The sequence below is a fragment of the Berghia stephanieae genome, chromosome 8 (genome assembly GCF_034508935.2).
Source record: "Berghia stephanieae isolate SIO BIC M18660-M18661 chromosome 8, UCSD_Bste_1.3, whole genome shotgun sequence".
Lineage (NCBI taxonomy): Eukaryota > Metazoa > Mollusca > Gastropoda > Nudibranchia > Aeolidiidae > Berghia > Berghia stephanieae.
Window position 1 is genome coordinate 17,401,739 of NC_088367.1, and position 17,231 is coordinate 17,418,969.

The window sequence follows — 17,231 nt, forward strand, 5'->3', positions numbered from 1 at the left end:
TAGTTTTTCTGTAATATTAAATCAACAGTAATAATTGCTTGCTAACATTTGGATAGGACGTTGCCCTATGGTAAAATATTGCCCGCCTGGTGTAATAGATCCATCAATCCAAATACTACCGAGATTGCAGAGTAAATTGCCGCAAAATGCATTGGGTAAAGCATATATACATTGGATACAAACATGATACTGCAAGCATAAATATATATATATATATATATATATATATATATATATATATATGTGAGAGAGAGAGAGAGAGAGAGAGAGAGAGAGAGAGAGAGAGAGAGAGAGAGGTCAGTTCTATAACGTAATTGCAACTTACCTGCATGCAGCACGATGTCCAGCATACAGAAAATCTGCGTAGTATTAAACTTTAAAAACACAACATAAATGTTACCACTGCTTTGTTTTGTTTCGAGTTTTCAAACTATCAATGTAGAGTTGTATTTGACGCTATCGTTCCTTTTACCTTCTCTACTTCTCTCTGCATCGGCTAACTTTTAAAAAGCAAGTGATGCGCTAGTAGTTTAGGAAGGTAGCATCAATCACCCGTAATGTGTTCCACATTCTGTCTTTCACAAAGCTTTTTGTCAAACTTTCGTTTTCAGATTCTTTGTAAGTGATTCAACAAAACAGGATGATGTTCATCCTGTTTTGTTGATAAAGGGGAAACCCGAAACGTTAATTTGATATGGTTTTGTAATTAAATTGAAGCTTACATTCAATTTCACATTATAATCTATTGGATTTTTTATAGCGGAAGCGGTATAAAGCGCCTCTTCAAATTATCATGGAACCCAAGCCAAACAGCATCGTGATTCTAGAGCTGCTACTACCTTTGTTATCAAGTTATCAGACAAGTCCTGCGTGCCGCTGCTCCATCCCTAGAGTCAGTGGCATGGCATGCTTACAGTATAAGGTGGTGCCAAAATCAGAAGAAAATGATTTAAAACATGCTATATTTGTAAATACAAAAAAGAAAGAAAAATATATACACAGAAGAGTTACTCAAATAAGTAAGAGGTGGTATATACCATTTCCCAGTTTTACTTTTTTTTAAATGCTGTAATCCATTTTTAAAAGATGGACGCGGTGTCAGGCACCAAATCAACCAATAAAGCCACGCCCCTGCGCCTAGAGTTATAAATAACTGCGTCGCGTGCCAGCCACAAACCTTGATACGTTCTATTACAACATGTGTCTTGTCATGTCAGATAATATAATGTTTCGTTTATTGCATTCTTAGAGAGATAAATAATGACATTTACTAGGGCGTGGTGGTGGTGGTGGTGGTCTGTATGTCTATTTTTTCTCGTGCTTAGTCGATCGTGGATTCAACCCCCATTTTAATTTGAAAGATTAGAATATCCAGTACCATTTTATCATTCCAGTTTTCAATATTTTGTTATAAACGTGTCCTTTCATTTCTGGCTGTCCAGTTTATGATGTGACGACGTAATTGTGCCAAAACGGCACTAGCTTTTTCTTTTTTGATGTATTCTTTTTCTGACCTCCCACTCCATGATGCCACAAAAATCTGTTCACGGAGTAGAAAATAAAGATTATGCCTCCAACAATTCTTGATATTCTTGCGTCTTATACTCAGAGTGTAACAAGCAATTTTTCAGGTTAAACAAAGGCATTAAATATATATATATATATATATATATATATATATATATATATATATATATATATATATATATATATATCTGATTGCTTTACAACAGCATTGGGATGCAAATAGAGATTTCACGTAAATAAGTTGATGGGCCTTCTGTACATATCGAAAAGCCAGTTACCTTTATCAAACAGCTAGCATGAAATCTTTCCATTTCAATAAAGAGATATTAGGACATATTCATTCATTTCCAAGTTTTAACTGCTGAATAATTAAAGATCATCTGAAAAGTGTTTGAAACAGTGCAGACGAAGCAAGAAAGGAAAATCCAAGATAAAACCATCCCCAAACAAAGCATCTTCCTCGACCGGGCTTTTGGAATTGTTTTATTCTCGGATTTTGCTGTCTTGTCTTGTCCGGCACTATTTCATACACATTTTTTTTAGATCTTTATCTTACACAAGTGACTGCCCCCTAATTTCTCAGTAGGGTATTTGTTAATATACCGTGTGTCGCGATCTGTAATAGAAGTGACGAGTAGGTAAAGACAAGAAGAAGTAAAGTAGTTTTACCCAAATACAGAAGTCGCCTGGTGCCTCTTTCATCCTGTTATAGATGATTAAGATTCTGGCAACTCGACATATATATAGTAATGAAGTTTAATTTTAAAGAAATAAGTAGTAGGGGTAGCCGTGGCACGTTATATAAGGAAAGATCAGGTTCATAAGGTAAGTGGTAATCCTCTTTAAAATAAATCAATAGAATAGCATCATCCAATATACTATGGGTAAGTTCATCTTCACCCTGGCCGTTTGTCGAATTAATATTATTATTCATTTTTTATCTGTTTCGTATGGGTTGGCTGTGATTGGTGGCGGGCATTCATTTGTGTTTGCTGCGGTAGGGTTGCTTTTGCTGGCTTCATTTATGGATGGGTTTCTTGGTCATTCTCTGGTTAGTTGGTAACCATATCTGCGTATACATAGGAACAAACCTTAGACTGGTTGCCGAATTCTTGTGTCTTATGAGCAGTGATATTAAAAGGGTTTCAATTAACAAACCTTTGACAACACCAATGATCTCATTTTGATAATAAAAATGATATCAATAATAGCCCTAAGGGGTTACAATCATGTTAGCGGGATGGGGGTGAGTAATAATTAAGCAAAGAAGAGAGAGAGAGAGAGAGAGAGAGAGAGAGAGAGAGAGACGGAGAGACAGTATGTGTGTGTATGTGTGTGAGAGAGAGAGAAAGAGACAGTTAGAGAGCGAGAGAGACTGAGAGTGAGATAGATAGATAGATAGATAGATAGATAGATAGATAGATAGAGTTAGAGAGAGAGAGAGAGAGAGAGAGAGAGAGAGAGAGAAATTTGGATGGATTGAAGTTATAGTTATGCGCCTAGAGCTTTATCGTATAGAGGATTGGGCGCAATATAAATAAATTTCATTAATATTATTATTTTCAGATAAGAGCATAAGGATCAATGCATATAAATGCATAATATTACTATTGCGAATACGCGATAGCACATTTAAAATATTATATATTCATGTAAATGTAATTCATTCATGACCTCACCTGTAACAAAATGCATTCTTTTTCACAATGATTGGTTCTCGAACTTAACGATCTATTTGACATTAAAGAAAAATCATTGTGGTCAGGATATTATTACGCCACAGAATCTAATTTTGGTAAAACCGGATGTGTGCCGCATGGAAAAAAAAATCCTGCTACGTTTGTTTTTTTCAACGTTGGATCATAGGGAATGAGATTAGCCGAAGAGTAGCGTCCCTTGATTGGACGTCATCGGTGGAGAAGTTATTTGTAAAGAAACCAACTACAAGCCAAGCGCTCCAAATACAAAATTTATCATTCATATTTCTGTACAAAAATGCGTAACGTTGATTATGATGTGCATTTTTGTACAGAAATTAAAATAATAAATTTTGTATTTGGAGCGCCTGGCTTGTAGTTGGTTTGTTTACAAATAACTTCCCCGTCGGTGACGTGCAATCAAGGGACGCTACTCTTCCGCTCATCTCATTCCCTATAGGGAGGCCTCATATTTTTTGCTAGTATACGATAGTAAAAACGGCCTTCCCCCCAAACTCAAAGGGATATAATAATATAATATACTCACCCACATGTGTTGAGGGAACAAAATTGAAATGATTTTAAAATTACGTTGCCTGAACCTCAACCTGTGTTATCGCTTTTATTTCTCTCTTTTCTATCACTTTCGCTGATTTAGACTCTCATATTCTATTTTCACATGACTTATTCATTTATCGAGGAGTGTAAATGAGATATCGCATTAATTTTACGATTCCTCGTCAATACTGTGTATTAGCAAATATAATATTACAACTAAGAAGTCAGAACATAATGTGTTTTTTTTTTAATTCATTGTGCCGAATACATAGTTCAATTTATGTCACAGAGTGACAAAAGAATACCAAAAAAATATATATTTTTAGCTTTTTTAAGCTTATAAGTTTTATTTCATTATTAAAAACACACAAAATTATCCAGAGCTGTTTAGCATATCAATACTTGAAATTGAAATGTTTGTGTCCATATATCACATAGCCACAAGAGGTCCACACATTGCAAATTCTGAGTTTGTGAATGATTCAACAACTCCCACTTTTTGCTTTTCCTCAGTTGGCGAAAGAAGTCATTCTGGGATAATTTTAAACACAAAGTACATCGATTCTCTTATACAGATAACTCGAAATTAGACGACACCTATGAAACCAACACAAGCTCTTGACCTATAGGGAATGAGATTAGCGGAAGAGTAGCGTCCCTTGATTGGACGTCACCCATAGTCTGTGACGTCACCGGTGGAAAAGTTATTAGAGAGAGAACGTCATGTTGGTTATGCGTCTCTCGTCCGCGGACTATGGGTGAGTCCAATCAAGGTACACTACTCTTCCGCTAATCTCATTCCCTATTAAAATGACAAAAGACACATCAAGCGACGCGAAAGAAATGATAGAGATGAGGAGGAGACTGGGAGGTAATAATCGACTTGTCAACGTTTTTCCTATGGCGAAAAGATTGTTCAATAGTTACATAGTTTTAAAACGGAGTTTCTCGAAGACTCATTTCTTAGTAGTTATGCTTGTAACCACTTGAGTAGAGGAACCAACGTCACTACTATTTGTCGGCCATAACAAAGAAGATGATTTCTTTTTCCGGCCAAAGCAAATGCATAATTGTTGAAATTCTTTCCTGTATCGAGTGCTCAATGAATAATAAATAAAGATGTTGACGGCTGAACTGATGATTTCCATAAGTGTACTAACAGCAAAAGCTGTTTCAGTAACAAATTGATGAGGCTGTTCACTTAGAAGATACATAAAGATAATATAGAAGCAATCTGGGATGGAACATACCAAAAATATAACGCAAATAATCAACATCATCCGAAGGAGCCTTTGTTCTTTGGTGTCTTTGCCGGTTTTACTTTCATCCTTTGATTTTGAATTTGTTTTTGACGACAGAGTTTCACGGTTTTCTCCCACGTTCTTGATGCCAGGAGTTCCTGCAGATTTACTTCTGAACTTTGTAGCAATTACCACTTTCCACATAATCACAATATTGAAGAGAAACACAAGCCCGACAGCAGCTATTCGAAGAACAACAAAGTGAATTATCATGAACGTTTCGTAGTGATCTTTTGGGATAGTACCTAATTCGACATAGGTCCATTTTGTTGTCTTTTTAAAGTAATCAAAACTGTTAACCAACGTAAACTTAACATATTGCGGATAGTAAAGACCAGTTGTCACCAGAAAAATACTTGCCACAATGAAGCAAGACCGTTTCGGAGTGACAATTTGTTTCACTTTAAATGGGAATACGACACTAATGCATCTCTCTGCTGCAATATAGACTGTGATCCAACAAGTAATCTGAGAACAGATACTTCTTGGTCGAGTCGCAGTGGCATTGTAGAACTGTTGAACGGACCACGACCAGTTGCGATAGTCTGGATACCACAGCATTATTGCTATATAGATATTACTCAATATGTTAAACAGGCAAGAAAACAATTCTGAAGTGGCGAGACCAAAAAGACTGACGGTGCTTCCGTCAGAGAGAATTCCTTGGCGGAAGAACACGATGATGTTGATGACGTTTGCCCCCGCTCCAAACATAGCAAAACCTCCAGTTAAGGTGATACGTATAATGACGTCAATAAAATAGAAGATTTCCTGGCTGAATGGGGGCTCCTCTATTGTACTTAAAAAAAGAAGAAGCTTATTAAAATGATACAATGTAAAGTTATCCATTGTTGGGCCATTGTCAACCTGAATTTCGTTAGATTCCATTATGGTATGGTGCTTTGTTCTCAATATTTTGTTTTTAATCTTCAATTGAAATGCATATACAAAGTGACTTCAATTGTTCACGTTTTATATCGAGACAAATGTTTTTACAATACACGAAGTCAATGCTAAATTGTTTTGTAGCGAGAAATAAAAGGGTTTGAATACATATGAACATGTATGATAAGAATGTAATTTAATCAGAATTGATTAATTCGGGCAAAACCTTTCTCCTGCCAATATTGCAATAGTAAAATCTATGTTAATCACAATGCTATCTGAATTTGTGACAACAGGTGGAAACAGCATCTTATTTCTAAAACGATTGTAGTTATTTTCTATTTTGTTAAGATAATAGTTCAAAATAATTAATCAGTAAAATATGACGTCTAAATCGAGACGAACGTTTGTTGCTAACAAAACTTGCTTTGTAAAGAATTTTTGGAATATGTAACAATTAGTAAGACAGTTACTGTGAGGCATGTTTGATTGTTAAAAAACATTAATATTAACTTGAAGGAAAAACATTTCTTTTAGAAGTTTGGCAATTCTAGTATGTTTGAAGTCCCAAGGTTGGGAGTTTTTGACATTTGTAGGACTAGATTTCTGGCAACCTTTTAAAAATGTGTTTTTATTAACAGTGGGGAATTATAGTGCGAATGCAATGTGAATGAGGTGAGAAATGTCTACTCGTATTGTGGTGTCTCCTGTGTGCCTGAAAAGTAGATGACCAGAACAAGACAGATGTCATTTATGCCTTGCAAAATAATGGTAGATAACTCAGGCAGACATAAAGATGAAGGGGAGAAAGCAAGAATAATACAATGAACATCATTGTAAAATCTTCAATCAGTCGATAATGAAGAACAAAAGTGTGATATCAAAAAACCGGTTCCATCTAATTGGAATTGTAAAACCACTCCTCCGGAGGACTGGGTATATAACAGTGTGTTAATCTCCTGATTTCAGAGTTATGGCATCTTATTCTCTGGTCAGAATGTATACTGGTCGTCAATAAAAAAAAATCATCCATCCTTACTCTTATATGTCTTTTAGTCTTAACAATCTGCCTATATACCCTGATTCTAAACTAGTTATGCACCGTATAAGTCAATATGCAACAGGAGGGATATATACACATTTCCAATGATTTTGGAACGAGAAAAGTAGAAGATGGGAAATCAAAACATCTGTTCTATATTGATAGACGGAAAAATGATGTGAAATGTGTGAAAAAGACTGATAACAATACAAAAGAATTCAAGGGTCACGATTGACGATTGACGATGTCTGATTCAGACCCAACACTGGATTGCTTGTGTTTGCCACAACATCATCATCATCATCATTGCCTTTTTCACCCTGGGTCAGGGTATAGGCCACAGACAAACAGTTTCCATCCTTCTCTATCTTGAGCTAACTTTTTAATCTCATTCCAGGTCTTACCACTTCTCTGTATATCAGCTTTTTAATGATAGCTTCAATTTAATAAACGAGAGCAGATAATATGGACGTTTCGGGTTTCACCTTTATCCACAAATCTCAATGAATGAAACACTAAAGACGAATGACTGGTGGAATGAGGTGGAATTGTTAATATCATCTAAAAACCCAGATAAAATTATACTGACCGCCAAGGTCTTACCTGGAACGCCCAAGTCTAGAGAGGGATAAGGCGGACGAAAAAAAAACAACAACTTATAAGAGAACATACATTGAATTTGACAATCAAGAATTTCATACAAATGAAACTAAAGACAATCAACATTTTTTCTTGAAAAAAATAACTCAAACATACTTTAGAGATCCTATCATTATGATCAAGTAAAAAGCACCAATGGTGTGAACAAGTCTCATTCAGATTTGTTTTAAAAACCCTAGACCGGTCTATATAGATAGACCCACTGTGGATCTAGACGAAACAACGCCAAATCAAGATTTGCGCACCGCAATTGGATTCACTAGTCTGATGTCACGCCGCCCGGTAACGGCGGCCATCTTGGTTCTAAACAAAGAAAATCATTAATTTTTATTCTTCATGCTGGCTAGAACTTTTCATATGCCTTGTGATCAAAATGTGTAAAAGTCAAAACATGATCAAATTTATGTTTTTTTCCCCTCTAGATACGCTTTTATGCTCGCCGGAGAAATGTTTCATACGGGCGTCTGCCATTGTTCCGTTAGTTTAGAGCCAGTGTTACTAAGTTACCATGCGTCATTAGGAAGGAAGTGACGTTACGACTGTTGAAGAGTATTTCAGGAGAAAAGAAATGAAAATAAGAACTTTTTGAATGATATGATAGATGGTAAGACGTATCTAGGCTTGTATTGTAGACATCGTTCACGTTACTTATAGCTTGACACTAGGACCCACAAAGACTTATATTTTCACGTCATTGTTTAGCTTTGTGCAGCCTCTATTATTGAGTTGTTGTTTGTAGTGCTCGGGGAAACAAGTGATCCCATCCCATTGATTGATATATTGAATACAACTCACAGTTTGTTTTCTTTTGTGGCCAAAGACTTGTCTTTTGGCGTCATTTTTTGGTCAGTGTCAGTCTATAAGTTTACGACGGCTACGCTTATATACTATAACCTAATTAAAGAGTAATAGTCGGATAACTGGGAGTCGGTTCAATGGAATAGAGCGGGAATGCGAGATAATCCCACTCAGACGCAGAATAATACGGTGCCCCAAATCCAAATCTTTGAGAGCTATAACGTCCTTGACTTTGGAATCGGACGCAATTCCCTCCGAGATGTCGGTCAACGTGGAAGAACAAAAATCATCGGATGGGAAACGACACCTCTTCTGAACTGGGAGAGGAGATACATGGGTTCTGCACCAGTAGGAGGAGACATCGTGCAGTGACCAACTGCCTACAGTCCAAGACGTGTCTAACGACAGCGATTCTATAACTCGTACTCGTATAGTTGTAACAGCCCGGAGTCCGCAGAGCATCCTGTTAAACATTTTGCAGTGACATAGCTGCTGGGTGGATTCGAAAGAGTTCATGTAGCGAAAACGGTTTTCAGAGACTGCAGTTTAACCATTAGACGCTGCTGCCAATACAATATGAATCTGATTAATGAGTTGTAAGTTTCCGACGTTAAAATAACCATGAATTATTGAGCAACTTAGAAGCTTAAAAGTACATTCTTTCTTAAATCTTTTGAAAGTATATTTAGCTCGCTTTGAAATGGAAAATTATCTAACAGACACACTTAAGAATTTAAATTGCGCAATATCCACTCAGCGTGCTCGAAGCGCCTTACAAGGGATTCCTAGTAAAAAGCAACACTTAACACGAAGAACGAAACAGGACACCTATTGGGCGATATTACTATTTCTTCCGACACAGACAACGCTGTTAAGAGAATTCATTTCACATCTAAGTACGGTGAGAGAAATGTGAGAAAAGAGCATTTTCCAAGCACTCAACTATGCGCCGGTCTCGAACCCAGGACCTTCCAATCTGAAGGAGGGTTTCGTCCCACAAGGCCACATAGCCGCAAAAAAAGCTTGAATCTATTGATAGTATTATATGGGGTTAGAATGGACAAGAACACCTGGAGGTGTAAAAAAATGAATGGTATCTAAATCAACAAACAAAATAAAGAAAAAAGAAAAAAAGGAAGAAAGCTGATTTGTTGAAAAACATCTCTAGTTACCTTTGCAATGAAGGCTAAGATTGACAATATTATAATTAATTGACACGTAATGAAGCGAAGTGAGCATCACAAATCTGTGGAAATGTCTTTTATAAATGTTCATAATTATAATTTTATAATGTTTGATGCGTCTTCTACACATGACCTAAAATGTTTATTGTTATTTGTTTGTTTTATTTTGTTTTTGTTTTTTTTTATGTGTGTCACCCACGTGAGTTTTATATTTAGTTTATAAGCGTTTCAGATTTTTATAGAAAGAAAAATGAAAGTCAATACGTAAATTTATATAATATGTCGGAATGATTGAAGTAGAGGTGGTATTTCAGAGCCGTTAGATTAGGACTATAGAGTCCGTTCCATGCTATGGAAACCGGGATAAACCCCAAGTACATGGACGTCATGACTCTGAAGGACTACTTAAAGAGAGAAGTGATTTCTAAAATCTCATGCTTTGGGAAAATATCACAATTGTTTCGACTAATAACGTCTTATGTTTTCTTCTATGATAAATCGTACGATGGGTGTAAGTGAGTTGCAAGTTTTAACACAACTGGTTATCTATCTAATCCTACACAATGTTGCCAATCTTTTATTCATTAAATCGACAATCATTTTTTGGCTGTATATCACACGATTTTTATTGAAAAAGGAACAATTTGAAACATAATAATTAGCTATATTCTGGCTCGATGAGTTTCAAAACGATAAAGTACAGAATCTTGACAAACAAAGGAAGTCAATCGTCAAACGACCTAAACTGAGTATAATATAATATTAAAAATTTTATCCTAAGTAATGTCACCTTTGACTTCTATCAAAATCTACACATCTTTATATGTACATACATACATCCTCTATATATATATATATATATATATATATAAATATATATATATATATATATATATTATAATCACATTTTTCTTTACGTGAACAAAGTAGGTAAATGCAGACATCACTTGAGGGTATCATTAGACAACCCGAGGCTATGTTTCACCTCGGATTCATTTTATAGGGATCATCCTTATTCATTCGAATCAGTCTTTCGCAAATCAAAATACACAACAAAATTATTTCATTAGACATAATCAGTCAAACATAAACAAGTATGAAAGGGTGTATTTATCAATAATAGACAACTGGCAGGGCGTCGGGAGGTTTGTGTTGATTGTCGGAAGTCGATGCAAATGTTTCCATCCTGTCTGTTGACACAAATCATTAATCCGTTCATCAATCGGATATAATATTATAATGCACAGCCGTAGTTGAGTTAAAATAACAAATATAGTCAAGCTGATAATGGCATCTAAATTTCCATCACCCGATATAATCTAGAGTTTATCAAAATATCACGAATACCAAAGGGAAAATAACTTCGATGATCTCGCTCAGACTAACTAGATTATATCATTAAATTGATCTTGTAACGTAACATAATTTAACATGACATGACATATAAGAGGTACTTATGTCAAAGGCCTTTAAATACTTGTGAAAAAAAGGGTTAGGGAAAAGAAATTACCAAATAGGATCATAACTATGATCGTCATAATTTGCATCATAAGCAATCGAAAGTATATCAATGAAAAACTCATCCATCAATTACTAATTTTCATTTATAGATTTATCATTATATTTTAGCTATCTTTTTAGATCTATCAAAGCCATGCATATGTTACCATTCATCTCAAAACATATATATGTCGTAGTGAAAACTGTTTAACCATGAAATTTAAATTTGACAAATGAAATGTGGGTTGGAGTAAGTGTCTTTATTGATTGGAGCGAGTTTTGTGTATTAATAATCTAAGGGGAAAAATCCATTATTCTGATTAATACGATCCAAACCCAGTTTTCTGCATCTAATTCTATCCGACATGATATCAGATTGACGCAGTGGCTCACAAAATTGGGACACTTCGTATAGTCGTATCGTATCGTTGAAAAAAAAACCCGCGCAAAGTGAGGCTATGTGGTATGACACTCGCTTTCGGATCGGAAGGTCCTGGGTTCGAGCCTCGCTTGACGCATAGTTGAGTTCTTGGAGAAGGCTCTTTACTCAAATTCTCTCACCGTACTCAGGTGTAAAATGAGTACCTGGCCGTTAACAGCGTTGTCTCTGTCCCAAAAAGTTGTAATATCGCCTGACAGCGTCATGTCTCGTCCTACATGTTATGTGTAGCTGTTGGCCAGAGACCCCTGTAAAGCGCTTTGAGCACGTACGTTTAGTGGATATTGCGCTATATAAAATCTCAAAAGCTCATAGTGCAATACTCACAAAACATGCACATAGCACTTTACAATGGGTCCCTGGCCAACAGCAAAACTAAAAGTATAGGACGAGACGGGACGCTTGTTAGGTGATATTACGATTTTTCCCCGACTGAGACAACAAATGTTAACGGCCTGGTACTCATTTTACACCTGAGTACTGTAATAGAATTTGAGTAAAGAGCCATTTCCATGGACTCAACTATGCGCCGCTCAAAGCGGGCTTTGACCAAAGACCTTCTGATCCGAAGAACAGTGTAATATCACTAGACCACACGGTGTTTAAGAGCTAATAGGTTTTTAAATTTCTTTACTTGTCCTTTTAACTTAATACATTGATAACATGTTTCAACGTTATATGACTAGCATTCATACTCGTACTATGGGCTTTCAATGAAGTTGAGCTTTGGAAAAAAATAGAGCTTTTATATAGTGCAATATCCACTAAATGTGCTCAAAGCGCTTTACAAGGGGTCCCTGGCCAACAGCAACATTTAACATTTAGGAAGGGACATGACGCCTGTTAGGCAATGTTACATTTTTTCGGACAGAGACAACGCTGTTAACGGCCAGGTACTCATTTTACACCTGAGGACGGTGAGAGAATGTGAGTTAAGAGCCTTCTCCAAGGACTCAACTATGCGCCGAGCGAGGTTCGAACCCAGGACCTTCTGATCCGAAAGCGAGTGTCATACCACAAGACCACATAGCCGCACATGAAGTGTGAGGTCAAATACTTTTTGTTTTGGAAAAGGGGGGGGGGGATGATTTGTTGTTTTGGTGTTGTTTGGATTTGTATTATCAGTTAGTACAAATTATTTAACTGTTTCTCTATAACAGCAATGTAAATAGAGTAATTGTGACAATCTTAATTCACATCCCAACAGAATTGTTTTCAAATTCTACTGACATTTATAATATCTAGATAATTAATCAAAATTGACGTGTCGTGTTATCGCACAAATATCAGTCATAACCTTATCAGTGTGCTAAACATCTTGTTGATTAATCAGTTAACTACTGTACTCTAGAAAAACACGTATTTAAAAATTTGGCCAGAAAACTCATCCTTCAAATCATATCGATCGATTTACATGACCCTCATCTTAACAAAAACTCTCAAAGCTGGGAGCTCGGGTGTGAGAGCTTTTGCCAACATGACGGTCATTTTTAAATCGATTGATATTTGAAGGACGAGTTTTCTGGCCATTTAAGTACTTGCTTTCCCAAAACTACGAAGTTAACTGATTAAATCTAAGTTTTGAAGCCGCTAATTTGTTTATCATATTATCATTGAGACGAAAGTGATTGTTTGTTTAGAAATGCACTTACCTATATTGAATTAAGTGTCGTATTAAGAATGCCATTTCATAAACTAAGAACCTTTTTGTTTATGTTTTTGTTATACATAATATTATGGCGTAACGATCTAGTTTACAAGTAACATCACGTTTATAGAATAGAAGGTGACGATCATTCATTAGTGAGCAAATACTGGTGTAAAATGAAGATCTGAAAAAAGTACTTATGAAACAGTGCTGATTGTTATAGAAATAGAGAACTACGTTGAAATATCACGGTATCTGAGAGACAGAGAGAGAGAGAGAGAGAGAGAGAGAGAGAGAGGGAGAGAGAGAGAGACTGATAAATAGATTAATATATTAAATAGATACATAAATAGATACATCGATAGATAGATAGATAGATTGATAGATTGATTGATTGGTTGATTGATTGATTGATTGATTGGTTGATTGATTAATTGATTGATTGAGCTAATATTGTTAGGTACATAGAAAGATGGTAGCAGATAGATAGATTTTCAGATAGATTATTACAACTAGGTAGATCCATGTCGAAATGAATTCATAAAACTCGGGAAACTTTCAGAATAAGAAAACTGTTATCTTGTACTTGCTCCCTTATGCATGTTTTATCTAAATTTTATACTAATTAGTCAAGATATGTTCTGAACGGCCTAAGTGATATTTGTTTAGAACTCTTCATTGAGAAACGTGACAATACAATTTGGTTCATAATATCAGAATATAACAGAAGCGAGTTGAGCATGATAGTAGATGTAGAAATACAAAATATGTATGAATATTTGTCAATCCTTCCGGAGATGAAGCTATGCACAGATAATTATATGTGTGCATGTCCCTTATAAAATCATTTGTACCCTTGTACCCTTGTATCGTTAAATGCCGTTGTCTAGATATTCCATGAAGGAATAATAATAATAATAATAATAATAATAATAATAATAATAATAATAATAATAATAATAATAATAATAATAATAATAAATGGCATTTATATAGCGCTTTACCCCGTTGTCACAGGCTCTAAGCGCTTTACAGTGATATAAAACAAAACATATTACAGTGAGACAAGTGTGAAGGAAACGTGATACGAAGTCAATTTAACAACAACAAAATATGAAAATAGAATATATGAATATAGAATATACACCAGACAGGAGTCTATTGTAAACAGGAATTGCGTATGTCTTTCAAACGACCAATTTGGTGGTTAACCAACTCCTTACCACCCATAGGAAAATCGTCACATTCGTTACGATGCAGCCAACAATTTTCTTATTCTGGTTTTATTTTGTTATAGTTATAGCTATAAACAACTCAACACTGTGTTGCAGAGCTCATTTTTCTGAACAAAATATAGAATATACTCGTTGCTAATCCGTTTGAAAACTCTATTTTTGTGTTAGTGAGTATGAAGTTTGGGTAAAATTCTGAAAATAGCTGATAGGGAGAGAGTTAATCGTCTTATCAAAAGAAAAAATATTAAAGTGCCTGAAGCGGGAGTGGAACCCAGGTCCTTCCGTGTCACAGTGCTTTGCCTCACCCCTGTTCCTAATGGAGGCTAATTGAAAAAAACACGAATCCCATCATACCTCGTGCTGCTATGTGGTCGGATCGGAAGGTCCTGGGTTCGAGGCTCGCTCTCCACATAATCGAGTCCTTGGATAAGGCTCTTTACTCACATTCTCTCACCGTACTCAGGTGTAAAATGAGTACCTGGCCGTTAACAGCGTTGTCTCAGTCCGAAAAAACACTGTAATATCGCCTAACAGGCGTCATGTCATGTCCAGTCCTACATGTTAAATGTTGCTGTTGGCCAGGGACCACTTGTAAAGCGCTTAGAGCACGTTCAGTTCATATTGCGCTATATACTCATTTATTATACCTGAACAGCCAGGTGATCAATACACCGACTATGCTAATTGAAAGCAGGTCTCTGCCCCGTGCAGTTTGTACCTGTACCAAGGTACATAAAATAATGCCATCGTCTCAAAGCGGCATTATGTCGGAACGAACCAGATGCTTAAAAGCCGAATTTAATGTCAAACTGGTCAACAATATAACTTGTTGGTATTAGCACCCTAAAATATGTTATCCATTCTCCTCAATAAAACATACAAACTCAACACAAGTCTGATATTTCTGGCTATAAATTCAATTTTCAACATCTTAACCAACCCGAATTAATACCGTTTTGAGGCGAAGGGTCATATATATTATGTTACAACTAGTTAGTGCCTATTATTTAGCTAGTTAACTGCCGTACTCTAGAAAAACACGTATTTTAACATTTGGCCAGAATATCCGTCATTCAAATATCGATCGATTTAAATGACCCTAACCCTAACCCTAACCCTAACCCTAACACTAACCCTCATCTTGGCAAAAACTCTCAAACCTGGGACTTCTCCGGAGTTTTAGGTTAAGAAAAACAGTTTTGTGTACTTGCTCTAGTAGTCATGTGTTACCTAATTCTTATACTGATAATTCAAGATGTGTCCTGAACGGTCTAGGTAATATCTGTTTATGGTAAATCTTTACGGAAGAACGTAACAATATATTTTGGTTCACAAGCCCTTTTGGAGACAATAACATGTGACTAAGAATTAGCCACTACATAAATGTAATAAATTAGGGAGCAGGCACTGGTGTAAGAAATCTGAAAAGGTGCGCATGAAATCGTGTGAAAATCATTCCAAAAATCGACCTGTCTCGACTTGGGGGACAGCGTGGCTCAGCGGTACGGTCTTTGCTTCGTACCCGAAAGGTACCGAGTTCGAATACCCGCTACGTCGTGTGGCCTTGAGCAAGTCACCTCGCCCTAGCTCAGTTTGCGGCACTGCACTGCGGCTGACGCCTGGGTTATTCCAGTCTTCCCTTGGAATAGATCCTAGAGACAAATTTCCCCAATGAGATGAATAAAGAGAATTTTATTTATTTATTTTTTTTATTTTTGTAACCTCAAGGCCAACCTCAATGGTGTAATGATAGCATATCTGACCGGTAATCAGGGCTGATTTTTCTGGTATTTTTCTTCTGTTTTCACTGGCACTGTTTCACACACACACACACATGCACACCCACACACACACACACACACACACACACACACACCTTTTCATATCTTTATCACTAACCAATAGTGTACATCACATACAGGACTATAAAAGTAAGCAATAACATTAAGAAAGGGCTTAAACCTTCAATCTCTCTCAATTAAGGAAGGCCCCGGTTTGATTGTTTTGGAGAAGATGAGGGTCAATTTTATTGATATACTTTGGAGAAAGGGGGTCCCGATAGCTCAGTTGGTAGAGCACTCGCTTCACACGCAAAGGGACCGAGATCGATCCCGGGTGCGTAGAGATTTTTTCTGACCCCCCCCCCCCCCCCCCCCCCCCCCCCCCACTAGAAGCAGTGGACTGTAAAAAGCAATAAACAAAAATGAATATAGCAGCTTCAGAAAAAGAACAAAATACCAAACACGAAACTTTTCGGGCTCAAAACCCTTCTTCAGCCAACAAAAGTGGACAATAAAGACATAAATACATTACTAAATTCAAGATAGACGACAGAGATAATGGTAGGTCTTCTCTTGTAGAAAAATATGGATTATATTTTTTCTACAAGATAAGACAAAAATACCAACAAAATACCACACATGGGTGTGTAACACCATTATATATATATATATATATATATATATATATATATATATATATATATATATATATAATCATATATAACATAATTATATTTGTCCTTGTTCATAGGGAAAAGACACCAATAAACAAGGATATTGTCCAGAGGTGTTTTCACATAGTACAGTATTGATTAGGTTTTTATTAACCAGTCAACGGGTTGTGGAACGGACTATAGACATATAGATTTATAGATAGATAGATAGATAGATAGATAGATAGATAGATAGATAGATAGATAGATAGATAGATAGATAGATAGATAGATAGATAGATAGATATAAAGATAGTTATATA

The 17,231-nt window shown here is 36.0% G+C and overlaps 2 protein-coding genes across 3 annotated transcripts in view; both read right to left on the reverse strand.

Moving 5' to 3' along the window:
• LOC144978284 (major egg antigen-like) overlaps nucleotides 1-486 on the reverse strand; it is an 84,423-nt gene extending 83,937 nt beyond the window's left edge. Inside the window, exon 1 of one of the 2 annotated variants that reach the window (XM_078924138.1) lies at nucleotides 401-486. The gene's annotated coding sequence lies outside the window, so the exon portion shown is untranslated. Of the gene's footprint in view, nucleotides 1-325 lie in introns of both variants that reach the window. The other variant, XM_078924139.1, reaches the window with a different exon arrangement.
• Nucleotides 487-4,099: 3,613 nt separating this feature from the next.
• Nucleotides 4,100-10,608, reverse strand: LOC144978286 (neuropeptides capa receptor-like). The gene is made up of 2 exons (XM_078924141.1): nucleotides 10,570-10,608; nucleotides 4,100-5,874 (listed from the first exon to the last, which is right to left on the reverse strand). Exon 2 carries the CDS (start codon nucleotides 5,795-5,797, stop codon nucleotides 4,739-4,741), a length of 1,059 nt encoding a protein of 352 aa, XP_078780267.1. The 5' UTR covers nucleotides 5,798-5,874; nucleotides 10,570-10,608; the 3' UTR covers nucleotides 4,100-4,738.
• Between the last annotated feature and the right edge of the window lie 6,623 nt (nucleotides 10,609-17,231).

Coding starts and splice junctions, on each gene's coding strand:
- LOC144978286 (XM_078924141.1), bottom strand. CDS start 5,797: ATGTTTGGAGCGGGGGCAAACGTCATCAACATCATCGTGTTCTTCCGC.